A 27,689-nucleotide genomic window follows, 5' to 3' on the forward strand; every position below is an offset into this window, starting at 1 on the left:
ACTTGTCAGTGAAGAGCACTTTTTACCAGTCCTGTCTGGTCCAGCAACGGTGGGTTTGTGCCCGTAGGCGACGTTGTTGCCGGTGATGTCTGGCGAGGACCTGCCTTGCAACAAGCCTACAAGCCCTCAGTCCAGCCTCTCTCACCCTATGGTGGACAGTCTGAGCACTGATGGAGGGATTGTGCGTTCCTGGTGTAACTCGGGCAGTTGTTGTTGCCATCCTGTACCTGTCCCGCAGGTGTGCTGTTTGGATGTACCGATCCTGTGCAGGTGTTGTTACACGTGGTCTGCCACTGCGAGGACAATCAGCTGTCCGTCTTGTCTCCCTGTAGCGCTGTCTTAGGCGTCTCACAGTACGGACATTGCAATTTATTGCCCTGGCCACATCTGCAGTCCTCATGCCTCCTTGCAGCATGCCTAAGTCACATTCACGCAGATGAGCAGGGACCCTGGGCATCTTTCTTTTGGTGTTTTTCAGAGTCAGTAGAAAGGCCTCTTTAGTGTCCTAAGTTTTCATAACTGTGACCTTAATTGCCTACAAGAATGGTAAGCTTTTAGTGTCTTAACGACCGTTCCACAGGTGCATGTTCATTCATTGTTTATGGTTCATTGAACAAGCATGGGAAACAGTGTTTAAACCCTTTACAATGAAGATCTGTGAAGTAATTTGGATTTTTATGAATTATCTTTGAAAGACAGAGTCCTGACAAAGGGACGTTTCTTTTTTTGCTGAGTTTATCCTTGAGTCCATCTACTGAGTAAAGGAGGGAGAGATACCGTAAAGGTAGGACAGGGGAATTCTACGAGATTTAACTGAGAAGCCGTTCTCCGTTGTCCACAGAAATGACGCTCCTCACCACCAACCCCTACGACTTCCCCATGATCAGCCAGGGTCATATCACTGTGCCCAGCATCAACGACAAGGAAGAGCTGGATGCCACAGACGTGAGTTATACAAAGGGTTAACCAAACTCTAGACATGGAACGGGTAGGAACATTGTGCAATTCCAACTTGGTGACAGCTGGGCACCTTTGAGTTAGTTAGACATGTGTCTCAAGGCACTCGTCATGCCTCCACACTTCACCTTTAGGTAAAGTAAGACATCCACAAGAGAGTGGCACTAAATGTCCTGTGGAACTGTGTAAAACTGCTTTTGTGCTGCCACATAATATTGTTGGCCAAAAGTAATCATGTGGAACAGAGAAGCCAGTAAATTCTATCTATCCCATTTGTTCTGGAGTGAGCACAGAACTGTAGTGTACTGTAACTGAGCAAACTACTGTTGAGTTCATCACTGTTGTACTTCCTCTCTAATTCCAGGAGGCCATTACAATCCTGGGCTTCACTAATGATGAGAAGATGGCCATCTACAAGCTGACAGGAGCTGTAACGCACCATGGCAACTTGAAATTCAAGCAGAAGCAGCGTGAGGAGCAGGCCGAGCCAGACGGCACAGAGGGTGAGTCCCACTCATAGATATACAACATGTAAAGCGTTAGTCCCATTCCCCAACATAGAAATAGAAACGGTAAGACAGACAGTACCACATGAGAATCAGGTAGGAGATACATGACGGAGACTAAATTCCAACCTCCAAAAATGATTTGAAACAAGGGATGAGGATGAAAATCAAAACCAATCCCACAAAAGAGTTGGACAAACTATTTTTGTCAGTGTAACATCAGAAACAAGCGATCTTGAGTGCCTGAGTCTGTTGATGTTGGTTCTCTCTCCAGTGGCTGATAAAATCGGCTACCTGCTGGGCCTGAACTCAGCTGAGTTGCTGAAGTGTCTGTGCTACCCCAGAGTGAAGGTTGGCAACGAGTACGTGACCAAGGGACAGACTGTGGCTCAGGTAAGGTGAAACACAGCATCTACCATTTTCTGAGCACCGGAATTATTTTGGGGATGAGAACATTGTCTTTTTTTCAATAGTAGGTCTAATGTTGTTTTTCCAAGCGCTTATCACCTTATCGCTAGATATGGTCAATATCTCATGTATTAATTTGAGGTATTATCTTTGCAGGTTTATAATGCAGTCATGGCTCTGGGCAAGTCGATCTATGAGAGGATGTTCTTGTGGATGGTCATCCGTATCAACGAGATGTTGGACACCAAGAATCCAAGGCAGTTCTATATCGGTGTGCTCGACATTGCCGGGTTTGAGATCTTTGATGTGAGTATGAGACCAGAACAAGACAATTAGTTGTGATTGAGAGGGATTACAGCCTTGTACGATGAAATGATCCCTTTTGAAATTCCATCAACAGTACAACAGCATGGAGCAACTGTGCATCAACTTCACCAATGAGAAACTGCAACAGTTTTTCAACCACACCATGTTCGTCCTGGAACAAGAGGAGTACAAGAAGGAGGGAATTGTCTGGGCCTTCATTGACTTCGGCATGGACTTGGCTGCCTGCATTGAGCTTATTGAGAAGGTAAGCTGTCTGTGAGGATTATACTGGACCTCAACAGCAAAGCTCATAGCGAGTGATGTGTGATATATTATCACAGAGGTACAACGTATCTGACGGTTGAGAACTCAATATGTCTCCATATATGTGACCCTAAAGGAATAAAATCCTATAATAGCATGTTTGCTAAAGGAATAAATGTCTCTTAAATCTCTTTTCGTAAAGCCATTGGGCATCTTCTCCATCCTTGAAGAGGAGTGCATGTTCCCCAAGGCTTCAGACACTACCTTCAAGAACAAGTTGAACGACCAGCATCTTGGCAAAACCAAGGCGTTTGAGAAGCCCAAACCTGCCAAAGGCAAGCCAGAGGCCCACTTCTCTCTCGTACACTACGCCGGCACTGTGGACTACAACATCACTGGCTGGCTGGAGAAGAACAAGGACCCCCTGAACGAATCAGTTATTCTGATGTACGGGAAGGCCTCAGTCAAACTGATGGCTACCCTGTACCCTGCTGCCCCACCTGAGGGTAAGACTAGCATCACGTATCTAGCATCACATATCTACCTCAATGACCTGGTACCTCTGCACATCGACTCGTACTGGTACCCCGTGTATCTATAGCCAAGTTATTGTTACTCATTGTGTATTTTTTCCACATTATTATTTTTTTCTATATTTTTCTCTCTAAATTGTAGGGAAGGGCCCGTAAGTCAGCATTTCACTGTTGGACTACAACTGTTGTTGTCACGAATGAAATTGTATTCGTCTTTGAACGTATCACAATTTCTCAGGGTTATTCACTGGGTACATTTTCTCCTACAATATGTGTTAATTTACACGATCTCATCGGTACCATTTGCATTAGGATAAGTGTGAAGATATCCCAACATGATCTGGTTTATAATTAGTGTTCTTGCTGAAGACAACACCACTCTAGATATCTTACATCTTATTATTATTCTATTTCTTCTGCCCGCTCTAGGAAATGTGCTTTTCTAATTATCTCTTGCTTTTCCCCTCATTGTAACAGATAAAGCCAAGAAAGGTGGCAAGAAGAAGGGTGGTTCCATGCAGACTGTGTCCTCCCAGTTCAGGGTGAGCTTTTGAAATGTGTCTATTCAGTCCTTCAAAAGGAGCCTTGACGATGATAAATGATTTCTGAGGAAATGGTTTGTAACCCTCTTACAGGAGAACTTACACAAGCTGATGACCAACTTGAGGAGCACTCATCCTCACTTTGTGCGCTGCCTGATCCCCAACGAGTCAAAGACTCCAGGTGTATATTGAGTTAAATAGGACATCTTATCAGTACAGTATCACTAACCTTAACCATCTTCATCTTTAACCTGTTTATGAATATTAAAAGAGACTTGGTTTGTTTTACCAGGTCTGATGCAGAACTTCCTGGTTATCCACCAGCTCAGGTGTAATGGTGTTCTGGAGGGGATCAGGATCTGCAGGAAGGGCTTCCCCAGCAGAATCATCTATGCTGACTTCAAGCAGAGGTACATGCATACAAACACACACACACACACACACACACACACACACACACACACACACACACACACACACACACACACACACACACACACACACACACACACACACACACACACACGACCACAGACATACTTGCTCCAAGGGTTTTCCCAGCATCAGAATAGGCTTACCTTTCACGTAATTTGTCCAACCTGTTACAACTTGATACATGTTAAAAATGTCTCCTCATTCAGGTATAAAGTACTGAATGCCAGTGTCATCCCCGAGGGCCAGTTCATGGACAACAAGAAGGCTTCTGAGAAGCTGCTTGGGTCCATTGATGTAAATCACGAGGATTATAAGTTTGGACACACCAAGGTCAGTCAAATACAACCCAGCCATGGCTGACAACAAAACACAACTTCAATGATAATATAAACCCTAACCATTCAAAATCTCTCCAGTTGGTATATCCATGATATTGTTCTTTCTTCTTCATTTAACTAATTGAAAAGGTGGATAAACATTGTACCTTTTTTTCCCCTCATATTCAAACGTCACAAGTATAGAACAGAGAAACTCAACTCATTATCATGTGCATTGTGTTAGAGTGGTATGGCTGCAGTTATCTATATCAGTGGACATTATTCATCTACAACTGTACAATAACTAACAACTCATAAACAACCTATCCCATGGTTTGTTTGTAAGAATTGCAATGTTTATGTTGTTCAAATCCATCTAGTGGTGTTGTTCCCCTCTTTGGAGTCAACCATTTATATCTGTCACCATCTGACTGTGGTTCCATTGACAATGTTAACCTGTTTCAGGTGTTCTTCAAAGCCGGTCTGCTGGGTGTCCTGGAGGAGATGAGAGATGAGAAGCTGGCAGCTCTGGTCGGCATGGTCCAGGCTCTCAGCCGTGGATTCCTCATGAGGAGAGAGTTCTCCAAGATGATGGAGAGGAGGTGAGAAATAGTAGACATCTTGGCAAAGTTTGACGTTTGTTAATAGGAATACAGTAAAATCTCCTCTAGTTTCATTCTGTTAACTAACTTTGTATCTGCACAGTTCTTCCTGGGAATGTGTTTTTGTAAAAATTGTACTTGTGTATAGAGTTGTTTGGTTTGTTAAACTTTGAAATCATTGGTTTTTGTTTGGTAAATATTTTAAAGTGAAAAGCCTTCCATTATCATGCCTGGTTACATTTCTCGAGCCCAATTCCTCAACTGTATACCAAAAGTGTCACAGGGCTCCAATTTGTTATTCTTTGACTCCCAGAATGTATCTTTATTAAGCATGTCACTCACCATGCCACTCTATCCTTTCTGTCGACCAGAGAGTCCATCTTCTCCATCCAGTACAACATCCGCTCATTCATGAATGTGAAAACCTGGCCATGGATGAAGTTGTACTTCAAGATCAAGCCCCTGCTGCAGAGCGCTGAGACTGAGAAGGAGCTGGCCAACATGAAGGAGAACTATGAGAAGATGAAGACAGACCTGGCCAAGGCTCTGGCCACTAAGAAGCATTTGGAGGAGAAGTTAGTGTCCCTGGTGCAGGAGAGGGCAGACCTGGCTCTCCAAGTCGCATCTGTGAGTGACCAACAACCCTCATAAAAGCATATTTACACACACATCAATACACACACAAACACACACACGCACACACTGAAGTATGTGGCTAACTCCCACATTTTTATAGCCCATGTTAAAAATATATTTAATTCATTTATATTGATTTGCTCTGATCTCTGACTAAATGAAGTCTATATTTTGATACACAAAGTGAGGCCTCTGATTTTTTTCTCCTGTTCTGAAACCAGGAAGGTGAGAGTCTGAATGATGCCGAGGAAAGGTGCGAGGGGCTCATCAAGAGCAAGATCCAGCTGGAGGCCAAACTCAAAGAGACAACTGAGAGGCTGGAGGATGAGGAGGAGATGAATGCTGAGTTGACTGCCAAGAAGAGGAAGCTGGAGGATGAGTGCTCTGAGCTGAAGAAGGACATTGATGACCTGGAGCTCACCCTAGCCAAAGTGGAGAAGGAGAAGCACGCCACTGAAAACAAGGTCTCGTGTTTTTACCAGAGACAGTCTAACCACCAAACAATAATCAACTCAAAATATAGCTTAACAGAAATGGAATTCAAGTAGTATTGTGGGTGCCAGAAAAATGAAAAATAGTTGATTTTCAGTTGCGGAGTACACCCCACACTCATTGCATGTTCCCCCCTCGTTTATGAATTCCATTCAGTACACTGGCATGGTGTACACTTCTATCTAGTGTTGAATATGTGGTACAGTCCTTGTTGACACATTTCTAATATAAATGAATTGAATGCAATATATATCAAACAAAATCTCTCCTTTATGGTAAAGAGCACAAAGACTAATTTTGTTGTGGCGGTTTTCAGGTTAAAAACCTGACAGAGGAGATGGCGTCTTTGGATGAGAGTGTTGCCAAACTGACCAAGGAGAAGAAAGCCCTCCAAGAGGCCCACCAGCAGACACTGGACGACCTGCAGTCAGAGGAGGACAAAGTCAACACTCTGACCAAGGCCAAGACCAAGCTGGAACAGCAAGTGGACGACGTGAGAGGAGTTTGACATTTTGGCCATGATAGTACGTGAGATGATATTATCTTCAGTTGTTAAGATTTCAACAGTATGTGTTTTTATCTTCTAGCTTGAGGGTTCTCTGGAGCAAGAGAAGAAGCTCCGTATGGACCTTGAGAGAGCCAAGAGAAAACTGGAGGGAGATCTGAAACTGGCCCAGGAGTCCATAATGGACCTGGAGAATGACAAGCAGCAAGCTGATGAGAAAATCAAGAAGTAAACAAACAAATTACGACAGTATTACCTGCTATATTGATCAAAATAATGGTTGTTCTTGACTAATTCTTGTAATTATGAATTACCATTTGCATGTGATTCTTAACAGCAAACTGAATGGTTTGATACTCTCTCTTTACACTATCGAACCTAAACTCTGCAATCTACGTGTTTGTGATTCTTAGAAAGGAGTTTGAGACCAGCCAGCTCCTCAGCAAGGTTGAGGATGAACAGTCTCTGGGAGCTCAGTTGCAGAAGAAGATCAAGGAACTCCAGGTACAGTACAGGATCTCAGCTCCAGTACAGGAAAGCCCACACCTGAATCATTTCCTTCATTTCCTGAAAACAATTATTCTGGTAGCACACATTTTTCTTGGTGGCTTCTGATGGCTCAGTAGGATGGAAGATTGTGCTTCTTACTGGTGCTTCTTACCATTGTAAATATGGTGCTTTTTACCGTTGTGGTTTTGGTTCCTGCATGGGAAACTCTCTACTGAATATATTAGTGGAACCGGCTTAGTGTGAACACATTAAATTGTTTCATCTGCATTGTAGTGTTCATCCCCCCCTGCTCCTGCCCCCTGGTCTAGGCCCGTATTGAGGAGCTGGAGGAGGAAATTGAAGCTGAGCGTTCTGCCAGGGCCAAGGTTGAGAAGCAGAGGGCCGATCTCTCCAGGGAACTTGAGGAGATCAGCGAGAGGCTGGAGGAGGCCGGAGGCGCCACTGCTGCTCAGATTGATATGAACAAGAAGCGTGAGGCTGAGTTCCAGAAGCTGCGTCGTGATCTTGAAGAGTCCACTTTGCAGCATGAGGCCACAGCCGCCGCTCTGCGCAAGAAGCAGGCCGACAGTGTGGCTGAGCTCGGGGAGCAGATCGACAACCTGCAGCGCGTCAAGCAGAAGCTGGAGAAGGAGAAGAGCGAGTACAAGATGGAGATTGATGACCTCTCCAGCAACATGGAGGCCGTCGCCAAGGCTAAGGTGAGTTGTGATGTTTTGATCAAGCAGTGTTGAGGAGGGTCATCTACATTACCATTCAAGAGAGCTGAAGGTGACAGGAGTCCCATATATAAAGTAATGATGGAACATGTTTCACTAACAGGGCAATCTGGAGAAGATGTGTCGTACTCTTGAGGACCAGCTGAGTGAGCTCAAGACTAAGAATGATGAGAATGTTCGCCAGGTCAACGACATCAGCGGACAGAGGGCCAGACTCCTGACAGAAAACGGTACCATCATCAACAATGAACAACAAACTGATGCTTTCCTTCAGTAAAACACAATAACATGTATTGGGGACTATATCCTGATAGTCCAGTCCACAATAGTTTCTAGCGTAATATTCACCACATAACATTGCCCTACGATACCAAAAAAATAACATTTTCAATCTTAGGAGGTCAGAGACCCCATTAACGAGATATCCCTCTATCCCTGCAGGTGAGTTTGGACGCCAGCTGGAGGAGAAGGAAGCCCTGGTGTCTCAGCTGACCAGAGGCAAACAGGCCTTCACCCAGCAGGTGGAGGAGCTGAAGAGACAGATTGAGGAGGAGGTCAAGGTAAGGGACACAAAACGGACACTACCGACCACAGAGTTTATAGCCATATAGACGGTGACTACGCCACCCTCAGAGACTTCTACTGTCATTTGTTTTACTATCTCTCTAATATCTCTTTGTCTTTCTCTTTCTCTCTTTCAGGCTAAAAACGCCCTGGCCCACGGTGTCCAGTCTGCCCGCCATGACTGTGACCTCCTGAGAGAGCAGTTTGAGGAGGAGCAGGAGGCCAAGGCAGAGCTGCAACGTGGTATGTCCAAAGCAAACAGTGAGGTGGCTCAGTGGAGGACTAAGTATGAAACTGATGCCATCCAGCGCACAGAGGAGCTGGAGGAGGCCAAGTGAGTCACACGCAACAGCAAAAACACAAATATAGCGTGTGGATGGTGAGGGTCCATATATATTGTAACATTCCTACACCCTCTGTCGTCCAACAGGAAAAAGCTGGCCCAGCGTCTGCAGGACGCTGAGGAAACCATTGAGGCGACCAACTCCAAGTGCGCATCCCTGGAGAAGACCAAGCAGAGGCTGCAGGGAGAGGTGGAGGACCTCATGATTGACGTTGAGAGAGCCAACGCAATGGCCGCCAACCTAGACAAGAAGCAGAGGAACTTTGACAAGGTGCAAATAAATAAACCTCACGCTAGGTTGACATTTTCTGTCTGCTATATGATCAATTGTGGTATAATTGTAGCATTTTTCTGATTCAAAACTCTTCATCAATTACTTCTAATGAAAATCTCATGGATTCCCCTAGGTCCTGGCAGAGTGGAAGCAGAAGTATGAGGAGGGTCAGGCTGAGCTGGAAGGAGCTCAGAAGGAGGCTCGCTCTATGAGCACTGAACTCTTCAAGATGAAGAACTCGTACGAGGAGGCTCTGGATCATCTGGAGACTCTGAAGAGAGAGAACAAGAACCTGCAACGTGAGCATTTGACAGCAGTTTTACGTGGCTCATGTTTGACTAGGGTTTTGAAAATGTAGGAAACTGTAACCATCAACATTTCTATTACACCATTTTAGAATGGTATAAAATTAAAATTAAAATTAACTTGTAATCGATATTCCTTTGAACAGCCCAAGGAAGTCAGGGCAATTAGATTTGCAAGACTGTATGAAGTGATGATTAATTAATTAATTATTATGATTGAAAGTGTTTTCGTAAATTCCATCTGGAGTGCCAGAGTGCGCTCTGGGCATTCGTAAATTCAGAGTGTTGTCAGATTGTCCGTTTGTAAATTCATAGCGTTTTGCTCTCGGAGTGTTCAGAACACCGGACGCGCTCTGGCCGACGAGTAGGTTTGATCCGAGCGTTCGGACCTCACAACAGCAGTCAAGCACCCAAGCTAACTGGCTAACGCTGGCTAGCTACTTCCAGACACAAATGAGAGAACACCTCACTCTGACCATTTTACTCACCCTAACAGAGCTGGTTAGGCTGTTTTCATGTTATCCAGAGCGTTGGTGACTGTATCTGTGCTGTTGGCAACAATTGAATTACGCTTTTTTGCAGACATTTACTGACATTGACCATATTCAAAGGGTGTTGAGCATTCATAAATTCATCAATTATGCTGTGCTCTGGCACACTCAGACGAGAGTGCTGTGAAATCGGAGTAGGTAGCCAGAGCAAATTTACGAAAGCACCCTCAATGTCAGCTTCAGTGCGTTGGGATATCTACTGAAAATCTCCCAAGTCTAAACTGCTCCTGTGTTTGTGTGTGCAGAGGAGATCTCTGACCTGACTGAGCAGATCGGAGAGACTGGCAAGAGCATCCATGAGCTGGAGAAGGCCAAGAAGACCGTGGAGACAGAGAAGTCTGAGATCCAGACCGCTCTGGAGGAGGCTGAGGTACAAAGTGCCGTTGTTTGATGGGAAAAGTAGTGAAACACTAGCCAGTGCCAGCTACAGTTCAATGCTCCCTGTAATGGTGTTTATTGTAGTTATATATATTTAATTCCTCGTGTTATTCACATCCAAATGTGTTGAACACAATTTACCCGACTGCTTCTCTTTGTCCAGGGAACACTGGAGCACGAGGAATCCAAGATTCTGCGTGTGCAGCTGGAGCTGAACCAGATCAAGGGTGAGGTGGACAGGAAGATCGCTGAGAAGGACGAGGAGATGGAGCAGATCAAGAGGAACAGCCAGAGGATGATTGACTCCATGCAGAGCACCCTGGACTCTGAGGTCAGGAGCAGGAATGATGCCCTGAGGGTGAAGAAGAAGATGGAGGGAGACCTGAACGAGATGGAGATTCAGCTGAGCCACTCCAACAGGCAGGCCGCTGAGGCCCAGAAACAGCTGAGGAACGTCCAGGGACTGCTCAAGGTAAAGGGACTGGGACATCAGGCTCAAACATCTGAACATGGGGAGGGATTTATTTATTAATCTGTAGAAAAGAATAGAACAGAGGAATTGAATAGTGTTGACTAATATACTGTAGAAAGGTAGGGATATTGGGGAAATTCTTACCAATGAACAGTTCTATCACCGATCCTATCGCCTCTACTTCCACAATTAATAATGAACCTATGTCATGTTGAACCCCAGGATGCCCAATTGCACCTTGATGATGCTGTCCGTGTCTCAGAGGACATGAAGGAGCAGGTAGCCATGGTGGAGCGCAGGAACGGTCTGATGGTGGCTGAAATTGAGGAGCTGAGAGTTGCTCTGGAGCAGACTGAGAGAGGCCGCAAAGTGGCTGAGACTGAGCTGGTAGATGCCAGCGAGCGAGTTGGACTCCTACACTCCCAGGTACGGCTCTAAGCCATTTCTCATTCAACTCAACCAAGCATACCTTGTCTGCCTTGTGACTTGTAAGTTCTCTTGAGATTCAAACAAAGGGTCTTGTTTCATCCTCCAGAACACCAGCCTTCTGAACACCAAGAAGAAGCTGGAGACTGACCTGGTGCAGGTGCAGGGAGAGGTGGATGACATCGTCCAGGAGGCTAGAAACGCAGAGGAGAAGGCCAAGAAGGCCATCACTGACGTGAGTCTTTATGATCTATTGAATTACATCCACTTGATTTGTCACCAAGGGCCAATGGTAGCTGGGCTGGTTTACGACAACAAAGATATCAGAGGGACGTTATGATTGGTGCCAGTTGGTACATAAATTAAACACACTACCATTCCAGGCGGCCATGATGGCTGAGGAGCTGAAGAAGGAGCAGGACACCAGCTCTCACCTGGAGAGGATGAAGAAGAACCTGGAGATCACAGTCAAGGACCTACAGCACCGCCTGGATGAGGCTGAGAACCTGGCCATGAAGGGAGGCAAGAAGCAGCTCCAGAAACTGGAGTCCAGGGTGAGTTAACAGCAGGGTGGATTAGGGTGGATTGAAAGACTGATTTCTGGAAATGTATTTGATAACATACACAGGACCATTGTGTAGTGACTTTCTCTCAATAACCCACCTAGATAATGAAAAGCTGTTATCACTACAGACCCCTTCAATGAAAATTGTAAAAGTAAATAGGAACAGACAACAATCTTGCCTCCTTGACTAGAGTAGAACAATATACCTCTGTTCTACAAAATATTTGTTACGTCTGATTTCACCCCCTCAAACAAATGCCTACGTTAATTTCTTCCACACAAGGTGCGTGAGCTTGAGACTGAGGTGGAGGCTGAGCAGAGAAGAGGTGCAGACGCAGTCAAGGGAGTCCGCAAGTATGAGCGCAGAGTCAAGGAGCTCACTTACCAGGTAGGAGAAAGTGCCTTCTTCAAACACTTCCCACTGGGCACACTGGTTAAATCGTTTCCATGTCATTTCAATGAAAATACGTTGAACCAACGTGAAATAGATGTTGAATTGATGCCTTTGCCAAGTGGGTTGACACAAACACAGACAGGTTTGTGTATAAAGCTACTGGACTTTGACTCTTTGATCTTGTCCCACAGACTGAGGAGGACAAGAAGAACGTTGGCAGACTTCAGGACCTGGTAGATAAGCTGCAGATGAAAGTGAAGGCCTACAAGAGACAGGCTGAGGAAGCGGTGAGCACCCTCAATTAGTCAAATACTCTGAAAGCATACATTCAAAATCATATTTCTTCCTTAGTAGACATTACAACATTTTAGTTTACGCTTTTCAAATGCCTCGCAAAGAAGGGCACTGATTGGTCAAATGAAGAAAGCTGACGCTGAGTATCCCTTTGAGCATGGTGAAGTTATTAATAAGGCTTTCAATATTGTATCAATATACCCAGTCACTACAAAGATACAGATGTCCTTCCTAACGGAGTTGCCGGAGAGGAAGGAAACCGATCAGTAATTTTATCATGAGGGTATTGGTGATTTTAAAACAGTTACAGAGTTTAAAACTTGCAGCGCCGTGTGTCATTCCTGCAGATTTTAGAGAAACAACAAATGTCGGTACATATAATTCTTATATCAGCTGAAAGCTTAAATTCTTGTTAATATAACTGCACTGTCCAATTTACAGTAGCTATTACTGCGAAAAAATGCCATGCTATTGTTTGAGGAGAGCTCCTAACAACAAAACACTTTTTTGTAAGGTGAAAGGTGAATATAAGGTGAAATGTGTACTTACATTCTGAAATCTTGCCCTGATTTATCCTCCCAAGGGTCCCAGAGATAACATTAAGTGTTGTTTTGTTAGATAAAATACATTTTCATATCCTGAAAAGGTCCATATAGCATGCACGATCGATTTTGTATTTCTACTCGTTCAATTTGCAAAGAAAGAAATCTGTGAAAATCGAACCCTAAACGTTATTTCAACCAGTCAAATTGCGTTCGTATTTATCCCTCAGAGATCCTAGAACGTAACCAGACTTCACTATATCATTAGGAGTGTAGTATATCCTATAGGACACCACATTTGGTCAGAGAGCGACGCCTTCATGGCGCGCCAATGACACGGGCGTCTTCACTTGATTGACTTTAACTTTGTCAAATAAGCACCAATCAGGGTCAAACAAAGCTAGCTAGATAGCCAATGAGCTGGGCTTTACATGAGTTTACAGGAGTATTTCCTTTTGGACAAAAATTGCAAGAATATGGAGAGTTATGAAGTTATGAAAATTGGGTGTTTTGCATATGTTGAACTTACAATATGGCTACAAATACTGGAAAAGCTAAATCAAAGTCCAAGTATACAGATTTGACAATCTTCTTGCAGAAAAATGGAATGTAAATGTAAATGTGTCCTTCACGATTTGCCCAAATGTGGCTGGGTGACTTTACACTAAATGTCATGTAGCTTGCTCATACTTCAAGTCATCAGTCTGAAACTTTGCACATACACTGCTGCCCTCTTGTGGACACCATCGGAAATACAACCAGAGTGATGGCTAGATTTAGGACCTTTCTGTTGCGTTTCAAAGACGGTGGTAGAAAGAAAATTCAAAAAAACTGGTTGGTTTTGTCTTTGTATTTTCTTCTACCAGATCTACCACATTTCCACAAACTTCAGAGTGCTTCCTTTCAAATGGTACCAATAATATGCAAATCCTTGCTTCAGGGCCTGAGCTACAGGCAGTTAGATTTTGGTTTGTCATTTTAGGCGAAAATTTAAAAAAAGGGAGCTATCCCGAAGAAGTTTTAATGGCTGTGATAGGAGAACAGTGAGGATAGATCGGCAACATTGTAGTTAATCTTCTACTAACCTAAATGACAGTGAATGAAAAGGAAGCCTGTCCAGTATAAAAATATTCCAAAACATGCATCCTGTTTGCAAGAACCCACAGGGCACAGATATTTCTTGGTCTAGTTTTGATTTATATTTGGTTGAGTTGTCAACTAACCGTGAATTCAACGTGAAATCAACAACAAATGTCACCACTTCTATGAATTAAGGTAAAATCTTGGTTGAAAAAAAGACAAAAAGCCCTTACGTTGATGACTTTTTGCAAGTACAATCAGTTTTCCATGTTGAGTTAACATCATGGCGTTTTTTTGGTTGTATAAACAATGTTGATTCAACCAGTTTTTGCCATTGGGAAGGCACTAAAGTAATACTGCAAAAAAGAGTAGTATTTTCAAGCATGGTGATGGCTGCATCATGTTATGGGTATGCTTGTCATCGGCAAGGACTGGGGAGTTTTTCAGGAAACAGCATGAGCTCGGCAAAGACAAAAGGAAAAAAGAGGAAAAACTTGGTTCAGTCTGCTTTTCACCAGACACTAGGAGATTAATTCACCTTTCAGCAAGACCAAGCCTACACTGGATTTGCTTACAATGTTCCTGATTGGCCGAGTTACAGTTGGCCGAGTTACAGTTTTGACTTAAATCTGCTTGAAAGTCTATGGTGAGACTTAAATATGTCTATCTAGCAGTGATTAACATCCAAATCGACAGTGAAGAAGTTTTAAAGTAATAATGGGCTAATATTGAACGATCCAGGTGTGTTAAGCTCTCAGAGACTGACCCAAAAAGATTTATATTGACTCGGGGGTACTTTATATATATATATTTAAATACATGTATACACATGCAAAAGTATGTGGACACCCCTTCAAATTTTTCAGCCACACCCGTTGCTGACAGATGTATAAAATTAAGCACACTGCCATGCAATCACCATAGACAAACACATTGTTCTATTTTTCATTCGTAAAAAAAAATATTTGAATCCAGTTTGTCATTCCAGAGTATTTTATGTGGATTGTTGACAAAAAATAACATTTCAATCCATTTGAATCCTAATTTGTAAGACTATAAAATGTGACGAAATCCAAGGGGAGTTAGGCACTTTTACACCCCTGGAGGGAGTGGTTTGATCCCCCGTCCCTCCACTCACTTTCTCTACTGTATCATCTATCTCCCTACATACTTTGCAATCCTAAATTTGTCATATAAAAATAAAAATAAAAACTTATAATACTTATTAAAAAATCATATTAATTTTCTACCTGAAGCTTCAAACTTTGAATGCTGATGTTGTGCTCTCCCTCTCTGTTCCTCACACAGGAGGAACAAGCCAACGGCCACATGTCTAAGTTCCGGAAGGTTCAGCATGAACTGGAGGAGGCTGAGGAGCGTGCTGACATCGCTGAGACTCAAGTCAACAAGCTCAGAGCCAAATCCCGCAGCACTGGAAAGGTACAGAGCTGCTACTAAGCCTACATCTGACAAATGCTCAGATATGACCACATCAACACCACCTATGATTCAGTCTTCACATCAATATTGACCTTTAACACTCACTAAAATGTAGGTATTTCAGATTGCTAATAAGCACATTTCATGTAGGGCAAAAAAATAACTAGATTAAGGCTGGGCACTGAGCCTTAAATGCTAGATCCATTATACTCTTTCCAAGTCTATACACACTCATGAATACAGATTTGTTATTTTCTTTGTTTTTACAGGGCAAAGAAGTTGCTGAATAAACAAGAGAAGAAGTTGCTGAATTAACAAGACAAACGTCTTATATCATTTTCCTGTGTTGCATAAAATATGATTTTCATGGTGAAAATGATTGTTGATTAAAAACGTGTAGGCCTACATACCCCTTGTGACGGTGGACTTATTACTCAGCAAACAGTTTTTTCATACCATAAAAATATTGTACTTTGTACCATATAGTATTCTGGGATTCCAACAACAAATGTCACGTATTTTGGTAAACAGATGAGTGATGGGGCTGGAGAAATGCAACCAATCTGAAATGTATAGACTGAGCTATGGATGCCTAAAATCTAAAATGAACCCTTTACACTTGGGGGGGTATTGACCTACAGTATATGGAAAGACCCAGATTGAAACATTTCACAAAATAAATAAAGAGAGCAGCATATGCATAACCATGGTAGCAATTGAAAGGGAACACTGGAGATTATGGTGAAATTCTCAGAACAAAGTTCTCAGGAAACAGACCGGATTACACATTATCTCTGGTGATCAGACGACGTAAACATACTGTAAATGTGGTGGTGGAAAAATTACCCAATTGTCATACTTGACTAAAAATGAAGATACCTTCTGTGGAAGACCAGGGGGTTTGTTCAAGACGTTTAGACATATCATATACAGACAGAATTGCATTAGCTCAGTTTCAAGGGTGTTTATTTAACTACTAAACAAAAAGGACTCCTCCGAGATACTGTTCTCTGGGCTCCTGCTGTATCCAATAGAGAACAAAACCCAACTCCCTCCGTTATCTCTGGTACTGCCCATAACTATACAGGAGTAACCTCTCTTCCCCAGTACCCACCCACATGTTCTGCCCAGCTGGTGAGCAATCAGCCCCTTGATTACTCACCAACCACAATCAGCCTCAATTATTCCTGGCAGGAGAGCCCGTCGAGACCTGGCACGTCCAGCAGAGGGAGCTATCGCAGTGTCTTGTAGACTCCGTCTGTCACCAGGCCTCAATGAGTCTCCACTGGGTGGCACATGTCATAAGAAATGACTCAAATAAAATTGAGTCACCCAGTAAATTACAACTTGAGTAAAAGTCAAAGTCTCTGGTTTTCAATGTAATAAGTCATTTCAAATTCCTTATTTTACGCTAATCAGACGGTACATTTTCTCTTGTTTTTTCAATTTAATTTTACCGATAGCCATGGTCATATTCCAACACTCAGACATCATTTACAAACAAAGCATTTGTGTTTATTGAGTCCGCCTTATCAGAGGCAGTAGGGATGACCATGTGTTTATTGAGTCCGCCTTATCAGAGGCAGTAGGGATGACCATGTGTTTATTGAGTCCGCCTTATCAGAGGCAGTAGGGATGACCATGTGTTTATTGAGTCCGCCTTATCAGAGGCAGTAGGGATGACCATGTGTTTATTGAGTCCGCCTTATCAGAGGCAGTAGGGATGACCATGTGTTTATTGAGTCCGCCTTATCAGAGGCAGTAGGGATGACCATGTGTTTATTGAGTCCGCCTTATCAGAGGCAGTAGGGATGACCATGTGTTCTTTTGACAAGGGCATGAATTGTTCCAGTTTCCTGTCCTGCTAAGCAATGGAATGTAACGAATTGGGTGTCAGGGAAAATATTTGGGTAAAATGTATATATTTTCTTTAGGAATATATTGGAGTAAAAGTAAAAGTTGTCAGAAATATAACTAGTAAAGAACAGATACCCCCCTCAAAAATGTTTATTTAGTTACTTTGTACTACTGAATAAATGGCTAATGAACATCTGACCAAATTATATGAGATTTTAGTTCTGGGTTAACCGAGATTATGCCCACAAATGGTAAAAGAAATGACAAACATGATAATGATTTATCATTAGTCAATTTGCATTTCCAATAGAGTTTGGGCAGATATACACTTCTGGAGAGGGATACTTTCTGTTCTTCCTTGGCTTCGAAAAAGGTGATGGGAGTCAACATGGAATATAAGTGCGTCCTCGTCAAACTCGGGGTCGATGTAGAAGAACCAAAGGCATGTCCACTTCCACTTTAGGGTTCAACTGCTGCTCCTCAAAACAGAAACAGTAGGAGGAGGAAAGAGAAATGTGGGTTTTAACATTCAGATAGACAAGACTCAACATGGAGGTCAATGTCCCTAAACCAAGCAAAACAAATGTAGATGAAGCTGTATGTGAGCTGCGGTGCTTACCCAGAAAGTCTTGCAGTCAATGAAGAGATGAACAGGTCAAAATGTGCACACTGATGCATACGTAAAAAAAAAAGTTTCTTACTTTGTATTTTATATTTTTTGAATTCAATATCGTTCAGTCAGCCCGATGTTAAATTTCCATGGAAATGATACATTACAATACCAACTTTGCCATTTTATGTGTACCCATGAGTTCACTGCCAAGGTCAGAGATTCCAAGACCGTTCTAGTCAGCAACACAACACACATATATTGGTCCTGCATAATGTGATCACTTTTTACAGACTGAAACATTACACAGTGCCTAGTGAAAGTTCACACGGCCCTAGCACAGTTTAAATTATGCTGCCTTAAACCCCACTAGGGTATGTGGGACGGTAGCGTCCCACCTCGTCAACAGCCTGTGAAACTGCAGGGCGCCAAATTCAAAACAACAGAAATCCCAAAATTAAAATTCCTCAAACATACAAGTATTTTACACCATTTTAAAGATACACTTGTTGTAAATCCAGCCACAGTGTCCGATTTCAAAAAGGCTTTACAACGAAAGCACACCAAACGATTATGTTAGGTCAGAGCCAAGTCACTTTTCCAGCCAAAGAGAGGAGTCACAAAAAGCAGAAATAGAGATAAAATGAATCACTAACCTTTGATGATCTTCATCAGATGACACTCATAGGACTTCATGTTACACAATACATGTATGTTTTGTTCGGTAAAGTTCCTATTTATATCCAAAAATCTGAGTTTACATTGGCGTGTTATGTTCAGTAGTTCCAAAACATCCGGTGATTTTGCAGAGAGCCACATCAATTTACAGAAATACTCATAATAAACATTGCTAAAAGATACAACTGTTATGCATGGAACTTTAGATCCACTTCTCCTTAACTTCTTTGGGATAGAGGGCGCTATTTTCACTTTGGGAAAAAATCGTGCCCAATTTAAACGGCCTCGTACTCTATTCTAGATCGTACAATATGCATATTATTATTACTATTGGATAGAAAACACGCTCAAGTTTCTAAAACCGTTTGAATTATATCTGTGAGTAAAACAGAACTCATTTTGCAGCAAACTTCCTGTCAGGAAGTGAAAAATCTGAAATCGGGGCTCTGTTCCAGGGCCTTCCTATTCATTTGCTTGAAATCTATGGATATACATGCACTTCATACGCCTTCCACTAGATGTCAACAGGCAGTGGGAGGTGGAATGGGGTGTCTAGCTTGATCTGAGGTCGAACAAGAGCTCTTGGAATGACGTGACCCCAAATTTCCTTTGTTCAGCAAGGTGCGGGAAGGAACCCTGGATTGCCTTCTGAAAAGCTTTCGGTATAGACGGCTAATATCTCCGGCTTTGATTTTATTTGATACATGTGATAATATCATCGTAAAGTATGTTTTTCAATATAGTTTTATCAGATTATTGAACGTTTATCGGGAGTTTTGGCGTTTTCCGTTCGCGCCACTTGGCTAGCTTTGGTTGCTAATTCGACAGGAGAAGAGGACATTCTAACACCAAACAACGATTATTCTGGACAAAGGACTCCTTGTACAACATTCTGATGGAAGCTCAGCAAAAGTAGGAACCATTTATGATGTTATTTCGTATTTCTGTGGAAAATGTTTAGTACTATTTTCCGCCCTCATTGCAGGCGCTGTCTCGCTATAACGTAAGCTGTATGTCGTACTAAAGTTATTTTTAGAATTCTAACACGGCGATTGCATTAAGAACTAGTGTATCTTTCATTTGCTGTACAACATGTATTTTTTAGTAAAGTTTATGATGAGTTCTTTGATTAGATTAGGTGAGTGTCAGAAATATATCTGGATAATTTTGTGCAGTTTGGCTACGTATTCACATTGTAAAACCACGATTTGTACCGCTAAATATGCACATTTTCGAACAAAACATATATGTATTGTGTAACATGATGTTATAGGACTGTCATCTGATGAAGTTTGTCAAGGTTAGTGAATAATTTTACATCTTTTGCTGGTTTTTTGCGAGCGCTACCTTTGCGGTGAATAAATGCGGTTGTGTGTTTGGCTATTGTGGTACGCTAATATAATGCTATATTGTGTTTTCGCTGTAAAACACTTAAAAAATCTGAAATATTGGCTGGATTCACAGGATGTTTATCTTTCATTTGCTGTACACCATGTATTTTTCATAAATGTTTTATGATGAGTATTTAGGTATTTCACGTTGCTCTCTGTAGTTATTCTTGCTGCTTCGGTGCTATTTGTGATTGTAGCTGCAATGTAAAACTATGATTTATACCTGAAATATGGACATTTTTCGAACAAAACATAGATTTATTGTATAACATGTTATAAGACTGTCATCTGATGAAGTTGTTTCTTGGTTAGTGACTAATTCTATCTCTATTTGGGGGTTTTGTGCAAGCTACCTGTGCTGTGAAAGAAATGTCTGTGCTTTTTTGTATTTGGTGGTGAGCTAACATAATAATACGTGGTGTTTTCGCTGTAAAACATTTAAAAAATCGGACATGTTGGCTGGATTCACAAGATGTTTATCTTTCATTTGCTGTATTGGACTTGTTAATGTGTGAAAGTTAAATATTTCAAAAAAATATTTTTTGAATTTCGCGCGCTGCCTTGGGGCTAGACAGGTTAATGCAACCGCTGTGTCAGATTTCAAAAAAACTTTTCGGAAAAAGCACACCATGCAAAAATCTGAGTACAGCGCTCAGAGCCCAAACAACCCAAACAGATATCCGCCATGCTGTGTAGTCAACAGAAGTCAGAAATAGCATTATAAATATTCACTTACCTTTGATGATCTTCATCAGAATGCACTCCCAGTTCCACAATAAATGTTTGTTTTGTTCGATAATGTCCATCATTTATGTCCAAATACCTCCTTTTTGTTAGCGCGTTTATCCCAGTAATCAAAATTCATGAGGCGCGATCACTAGGTGCAGACGAAAAGTCAAAAAGTTCAGTTACAGTCCGTAGAAACATGTCAAACGATGTATAGAATCAATCTTTAGGATATTTTTAACATAAATCTTCAATAATGATCCAACCGGAGAATTCCTTTGTCTTCAGAAATGCAATGGAACGCAAGCTAACTATCACGTGAACGCGCATGGTCAGCTCGTGGTTCTCTGGCAGACCTCTGACTCAATCCCCTCTCATTTGCCCCCACTTCACAGTAGAAGCATCAAATAAGGTTCTAAAGACTGTTGACATCTAGTGGAAGCCTTAGGAAGTGCAATATGACCCCATAGACACTGTGTATTCGATAGGCAAAGAGTTGAAAAACTACAAACCTCAGATTTCCCACTTCCTGGTTGGATTTTTTCTCAGGTTTTTGCCTGCCATATGAGTTCTGTTATACTCACAGACATCATTCAAACAGTTTTAGAAACGTCAGAGTGTTTTCTATCCAAATCTACTAATTATATGCATATTCTAGCTTTTATGGCTGAGTAGCAGGCAGTTTAATTTGGGCACGCTTTCATCCAAAATTCCCAATGCTGCCCCCTACCCTAGAGTAGTTAAGGGAGATGCAGAATGTACAGTCGTGGCCAAACGTTTTGAGAATGACACAAAAATTAATTTCCACAAAGTTTGCTGCTTCAGTGTCTTTAGATATTTTTGTCAGATGTTACTATGGAATACTGAAGTATAATTACAAGCATTTCATACGTGTCAAAGGCTTTTATTGACAATTACATGAAGTTGATGCAAAGAGTCAATATTTGCAGTGTTGACCCTTCTTTTTCAAGACCTCTGCAATCCGCCCTGGCATGCTGTCAATTAACTTCTGGGCCACATCCTGACTGATGGCAGCCCATTATTGCATAATCAATGCTTGGAGTTTGTCAGAATTTGTGGGGTTTTGTTTGTCCACCCGCCTCTTGAGGATTGACCACAAGTTCTCAATGGGATTAAGGTCTGGGGAGTTTCCTAGCCATGGAACCAAAATATCGATGTTTTGTTCCCCGACCCACTTAGTTATCACTTTTACCTTATGGCAAGGTCCTCCATCATGCTGGAAAAGGCATTGTTTGTCACCAAACTGTTCCTGGATGGTTGGGAGAAGTTGCTCTCGGAGGATGTGTTGGTACCATTCTTTATGCATGGCTGTGTTCTTACACAAAATTGTGAGTGAGCACAATTGGCTGAGAAGCAACCCCACACATGAATGGTCTCAGGATGCTTTACTGTTGGCATGACATAGGACTGATGGTAGCGCTCACCTTGTCTTCTCCGGACAAACTTTTTTCCGGATGCCCCAAACAACCGTAAAGGGGATTCATCAAAGAAAATGACTTTACTCCAGTCCTAAGCAGTCCAATCCCTGTACCTTTTGCAGAATATCAGTCTGTCCCTGATGTTTTTCCTGCAGAGAAGTGGCTTCTTTGCTGCCCTTCTTGACACCAGGCCATCCTCTAAAAGTCTTCGCCTCACTGTGCATGCAGATGCACTCAGACCTGCCTGCTGCCATTCCTGAGCAAGCTCTGTACTGGTGGTGCCCCGATCCCGCAGCTGAATCAACTTTAGGAGACGGTCCTGGCGCTTGCTGGACGTTCTTGGGCGCCCTGAAGCCTTCTTCACAACAATTGAACCGCTCTCCTTGAAGTTCTTGATGATCCGATAAATGGATGATTTAGGTGCAATCTTACTGGCAGCAATATCCTTGCCTGTGAAGCCCTTTTTGTGCAAAGCAATGATGACGGCATGTGTTTCCTTGCAGGTAACCATGGTTGACAGAGGAAGAACAATGATTCCAAGCACCACCCTCCTTTTGAAGCTTCCAGTCTGTTATTCAAACTCAATCAGCATGACAGGGGGATCTCCAGCCTTGTCCTCGTCAACACTCACACCTGTGTTAACCTGTTTGGCGTGCAAGCCCGACGTCGGTACACTTATGACAACAGCCACTTCAAGTGCAGGGTGCGAAATTCAAAAGATATTTTTTTTTAAATATTTAACTTTCACACATTAACAAGTCCAAGACACCAGATGAAAGGTACACATCTTGTGAATCAAGCCAACATGTCCGATTTTTAAAATGTTTTACAGGGAAGACACAATATGTAAATCTATTAGCTAACCACGTTAGCAAAAGACACCACTATTTTTACTCCATCAGTTTTTTACTACATCAGTAGCTATCACAAATTCGACCAAATAAAGATATAAATAGCCACTAACCAAGAAACAACTTCATCAGATGACAGTCTGATAACATATTTATTGTATAGCATATGTTTTGTTAGAAAAATGTGCATATTTCAGGTATAAATCATAGTTTACATTGCAGCTACAGTCAGAAATTGCACCGAAAGCAGACAGAAAAATTACAGACACCAACGCCAAATAACTAAATACTCATCATAAAACATTTCTGAAAAATACATAGTGTACAGCAATTGAAAGACAGGCATCTTGTGATTCCAGACAATATTTCCGATTTATCAAGTGTTTTACAGCGAAAACACAATATAGCGTTATATTAGCTTAGCACAATAGCAAACATAACAACAGCATTGATTCAAGGCAAAAATAGCTATAACGTATAAACCACCAAAATATATTAATTGTTTCACTAACCTTCTCAGAATTCTTCAAATGACAGTCCTGTAACATCATATTACACAATGCATATAGAGTTTGTTCGAAAATGTGCATATTTAGCGGCACAAATCGTGCTTAGACAATGAGAATAGTGTCCATAACGTCAAGCAATCTGTCCGGCGCCATCTTGTAAAGGCACCTTTTCTTATCGAATACTATTCATAAACTTGACTAAAAAAATACAGGTTGGACAGCAATTGAAAGACAAATTAGTTCTTAATGCAATCGCTGAATTACATTTTTAAAATTAACCGTACTGCGCAATACAGGCTGCGATAACGCAAGGCTACACTGCAGGAAATGGCGTCTTATGCATTTGACATTTTTCAACAGAACAATGAATTATCAGCATAAATAGTTCTTACTTTTAGATGAACTCCCATCAGAATCTTGGGAAATGTGTCCTTTGTCCAAAAGAATCGTTGCTAGGTTGGAGAACATCGTCTTCAACGTTGCAATTAGCAATAAACAATAGCCATGTGGGCCAGAGATACCCAACTTCCTAAAACGTCACGAAAATAAATACCCGAAAATCGCAATATACTGACATAAACTGATATAATTCGGTTTAAAATAACAACATTACGATGTCTTCAACACCTATATCGAATAAAAACAGAGCCGGATATATCTAGGAGCTAATACGGGAGCTTCTAAAATGACATGCCAAGACCCTTCCTGCGTCAGAGCGAAGAGTGGAAAGATGGGACACTTCGGTTCCAAGCAATTTATAACCTTTGGGACCTACGTAGAAACTCCATTTCAACTTTCCCTATTCGCTGACACCCAGTGGAAGGCGTATGCAGTGCATCTCAACCAATAGAGGACAGGCAAATTAATACACAGGTCTCAGAACAGCCAGCAAAATTCTGCATTATGACATACACATAGGAAAATTGCTCTAAGTCCAGTTCTGTTTCACCCACAGATATAATTCAAACGGTTTTAGAAACTAGAGAGTGTTTTCTATCCAATAGTAATAATAATATGCATATTGTACGAGCAAGAATTGAGTACGAGGCCTTTTTGAAATGGGCACCTTTTATCTGGCTACTCAATACTGCCCCTTGAGCCCAAAGAGGTTAACGAGAGAATCACTGACATGATGTCAGCTGGTCCTTTTGTGGCAGGGCTGAAATGCAGTGGAAATGTTTTTTTGGGGATTCAGTTAATTTGCATGGCAAAGAGGGACTTTGCAATTAAATGCAATTCATCTGATCACTCTTCATACCATTCTGGAGTATATTCAAATGACCATCATACAAACTGAGGCAGCAGACTTTGTGAAAATTAATATTTGTGTCATTCTCAAAACTTTTGGCCACGACTGTAGTTGTGCTGGTTTTACTGTCATGGCTCTATTGTCAACCTTTTGAACTGGTGTCTTGCCGATGTTGTCGTCATAAAATGAAGGCGATTTCTATACTAGACTGGAACATTATGTGAATGTTCTTAGTGTGTTCATGGATGAGATTGAAATACTGAATTGTATTTGGCAGTGTTTCTGTTATTTAGTGAATATAATTCAGAGATTAATTTCCTATTTATGTAAAGTTATTTAAAATATGGGTTGGGGCAATGTCAACCTTTGTCCTATCATGATTATGTACCAATTAAACATTATGATATGATGGTATCGCCACCTATTGGCCAATAATAATAAAATAAAAACAGCGAACTAGAATGCTACAGCTGAACGAATCATGACGAAATGTAATGTTGAAAGCCTGGGCAGAGGCTAAGTTCAGGCAAATATTATTTTATAATACTCCTTTCTGGTGGAGGGGCTTCAGTATGGAACAGGTTTGTATGTGTGTGTGTGTGTGTGTGTGTGTGTGTGTGTGTGTGTGTGTGTGTGTGTGTGTGTGTGTGTGTGTGTGTGTGTGTGTGTGTGTGTGTGTGTGTGTGTGAGAATCTCAATTGCCTTCTCCTAGCGCCCTCTCACTTCGCCTCCTTCTCAAAACCCATTGGATATGAAAGCCAGAGGAGGCCCCTCCAATGGGTTTTTGAGAAGGAAGCGAGGAGAGAGGACACGAGAGGTATGCCATTGAGATTCTCCCAATGCCTGTGTGGCGTACACATGATGGATTAGTGACAGTGATGAGGAACAGTCTGACAGCATTTACGGTGATACAGCCTCTGCAGAAGTCAGGACATTCATACTTATTGCGCTTCGCGGAGCAGCGCAGAGCTGTTGTGAAGGAAGTTGTCAAGGAAGTGTGTTTGTGTTTATTCAGGAACTGTTGTCCCAGCTACCGTCAACCAATCACGTCAATGCGGAGCTATACAGAGCCCTTCAGCATTGTTAAGACATTTGGGAGTCGCAAGGCGACTATGGAGCTCAATTTGACCTCTGCATACGTCCGGAGGCTCCGCAATTGCATCACACCCTCCATATAAGAGCCTCCAACCCCATTTTCTGATCAAGCATAAATTGGCTTTTAGGTTATGGATAGAAGCAGTCTACCGTCCTCAGAAATGGATAATAGCTGCTATATTTGCCTCATAAAATAATAGTAAATAAATAATAGTGGTTGTTCTATCTCTCATAAAGCTCTGATTGAGAATAGCCTATGCGATAGCACTTTAGGATAGCACCTTCTTATGGTAGAACATTTGGGACATAAGCTGCTGTTCATAACTTTAAAGGTACTACATGTAACAACAAAACAACAACAGAGCACGTCTTTTTGTCAAATCGACCGGGGCCAGCAAATCTGTTGTTGTCAAATTGACCGGGGCCAGCAAATCTGTTGTTGTCAAATCGACCGGGGCCAGCAAATCTGTTGTTGTCAAATCGATCGGGGCCAGCAAATCTGTTGTTGTCAAATTGACCGGGGCCAGCAAATCTGTTGTTGTCAAATCGATCGGGGCCAGCAAATCTGTTGTTGTCAAATCGACCGGGGCCAGCAAATCTGTTGTTGTCAAATCGATCGGGGCCAGCAAATCTGTTGTTGTCAAATCGACCGGGGCCAGCAAATCTGTTGTTGTCAAATCGACCGGGGCCAGCAAATCTGTTGTTGTCAAATCGATCGGGGCCAGCAAATCTGTTGTTGTCAAATCGACCGGGCCAGCAAATCTGTTGTTGTCAAATCGATCGGGGCCAGCAAATCTGTTGTTGTCAAATCGACCGGGGCCAGCAAATCTGTTGTTGTCAAATCGACCGGGGCCAGCAAATCTGTTGTTGTCAAATCGATCGGGGCCAGCAAATCTGTTGTTGTCAAATTGACTAGGAATAGGCAAATTACTCTCACTGTCAAACGATCATTTTGATTTATGGATGGTAAGTCCTTGAATCCATAGCTGTCTATGAATTTGAAAGTGGTTACATTTCTCCAGCCTCATCCCACAGCTCATCCCACACCCCCAAAAAATGACCCCTTTGTTGGGGTGCCCGCTTTGTTGTTGTTGGAATCCCAGAATACAACATGGTACAAATTACAATATTTTTATGGTATGAAAAACTGTTTGCTGAGTAATAAGTCCACCATCACAAGGGGTATGTAGGCCTACACGTTTTTAATCAACAATCATTTTCACCATGAAAATCATATTTTATGCAACACAGGAAAATGATATAAGAATTTGATCTTGTTTATTCAGTAACTTCTTTTCCCTGTAAGAAGAAAGAAAAGAATGGATCAGTATTAACAATGAAGATGCAATATATACTCTATATATTCAAAAGTATGTGGACACTCCATTTCATGAAGCTCCCGACGAACAGTTCTTGTTCTGACGTTTCTTCCAGAGGCAGTTTGGAACTTGGTAGTGAGTGTTGCAACCAAAGACAGAATATTTTTTTACACGCTACGTGTGAGCTTGTGTGGACTACCACTTTGCGGCTGAGCCGTTGTTGCTCTTAGACGTTTCCACTTCACAATAACAGCACTTACAGTTGACCAGGGCAGCTCTAGCAGGGCAGACATTTGACAAACTGACTTGTTGGAAATGTGGCATCCTATGACTGTGCCACGTTGAAAGTCACTGAGATCCTCAGTTTTGCCAATGTTTGTCTATGGAGATTGCATGGCTTTGTGCATGGATTTTCTACACCTGGCAGCAACTGGTGTGGCTGAAATAACCAAATCCACTAATTTGAATGGGTTTGTCCACATACTTTTGTGTATATAGAGTATCTTAAATACGTTTCATTGAGTGTAAGAGGATTTATTGACTTCTGTGAAGACTGAATCATAGGTGGTGTTGATGTGGCCATATCTGAGCATGAGTCAGGTGTAGGT

The 27,689-nt window shown here is 42.0% G+C and overlaps 1 protein-coding gene across 1 annotated transcript in view; it reads left to right on the forward strand.

Annotated features, from left to right (window-relative positions):
* The window catches only part of LOC120056222 (myosin heavy chain, fast skeletal muscle-like), a 21,117-nt gene extending 5,470 nt beyond the window's left edge, over positions 1 to 15,647 (forward strand). Inside the window, exons 9-39 of the mRNA XM_039004470.1 lie at positions 842 to 945; positions 1,322 to 1,460; positions 1,738 to 1,856; positions 2,028 to 2,177; positions 2,272 to 2,442; positions 2,644 to 2,947; positions 3,458 to 3,516; positions 3,610 to 3,697; positions 3,809 to 3,926; positions 4,158 to 4,281; positions 4,734 to 4,870; positions 5,242 to 5,497; positions 5,728 to 5,970; positions 6,315 to 6,491; positions 6,586 to 6,731; positions 6,917 to 7,007; positions 7,322 to 7,711; positions 7,833 to 7,959; positions 8,171 to 8,289; positions 8,431 to 8,627; positions 8,724 to 8,907; positions 9,044 to 9,209; positions 10,012 to 10,136; positions 10,308 to 10,616; positions 10,839 to 11,042; positions 11,152 to 11,277; positions 11,426 to 11,596; positions 11,891 to 11,995; positions 12,193 to 12,288; positions 15,226 to 15,357; positions 15,627 to 15,647. Of these exons, the coding sequence (XP_038860398.1) occupies positions 842 to 945; positions 1,322 to 1,460; positions 1,738 to 1,856; positions 2,028 to 2,177; positions 2,272 to 2,442; positions 2,644 to 2,947; positions 3,458 to 3,516; positions 3,610 to 3,697; positions 3,809 to 3,926; positions 4,158 to 4,281; positions 4,734 to 4,870; positions 5,242 to 5,497; positions 5,728 to 5,970; positions 6,315 to 6,491; positions 6,586 to 6,731; positions 6,917 to 7,007; positions 7,322 to 7,711; positions 7,833 to 7,959; positions 8,171 to 8,289; positions 8,431 to 8,627; positions 8,724 to 8,907; positions 9,044 to 9,209; positions 10,012 to 10,136; positions 10,308 to 10,616; positions 10,839 to 11,042; positions 11,152 to 11,277; positions 11,426 to 11,596; positions 11,891 to 11,995; positions 12,193 to 12,288; positions 15,226 to 15,357; positions 15,627 to 15,647 (4,898 nt within the window). The remainder of the gene's footprint in view (positions 1 to 841; positions 946 to 1,321; positions 1,461 to 1,737; positions 1,857 to 2,027; positions 2,178 to 2,271; positions 2,443 to 2,643; positions 2,948 to 3,457; positions 3,517 to 3,609; positions 3,698 to 3,808; positions 3,927 to 4,157; positions 4,282 to 4,733; positions 4,871 to 5,241; positions 5,498 to 5,727; positions 5,971 to 6,314; positions 6,492 to 6,585; positions 6,732 to 6,916; positions 7,008 to 7,321; positions 7,712 to 7,832; positions 7,960 to 8,170; positions 8,290 to 8,430; positions 8,628 to 8,723; positions 8,908 to 9,043; positions 9,210 to 10,011; positions 10,137 to 10,307; positions 10,617 to 10,838; positions 11,043 to 11,151; positions 11,278 to 11,425; positions 11,597 to 11,890; positions 11,996 to 12,192; positions 12,289 to 15,225; positions 15,358 to 15,626) is intronic.
* The last annotated feature ends 12,042 nt before the right edge of the window (positions 15,648 to 27,689 follow it).

The sequence above is a fragment of the Salvelinus namaycush genome, chromosome 11 (assembly GCF_016432855.1).
Source record: "Salvelinus namaycush isolate Seneca chromosome 11, SaNama_1.0, whole genome shotgun sequence".
In the NCBI taxonomy this organism is placed as follows: domain Eukaryota; kingdom Metazoa; phylum Chordata; class Actinopteri; order Salmoniformes; family Salmonidae; genus Salvelinus; species Salvelinus namaycush.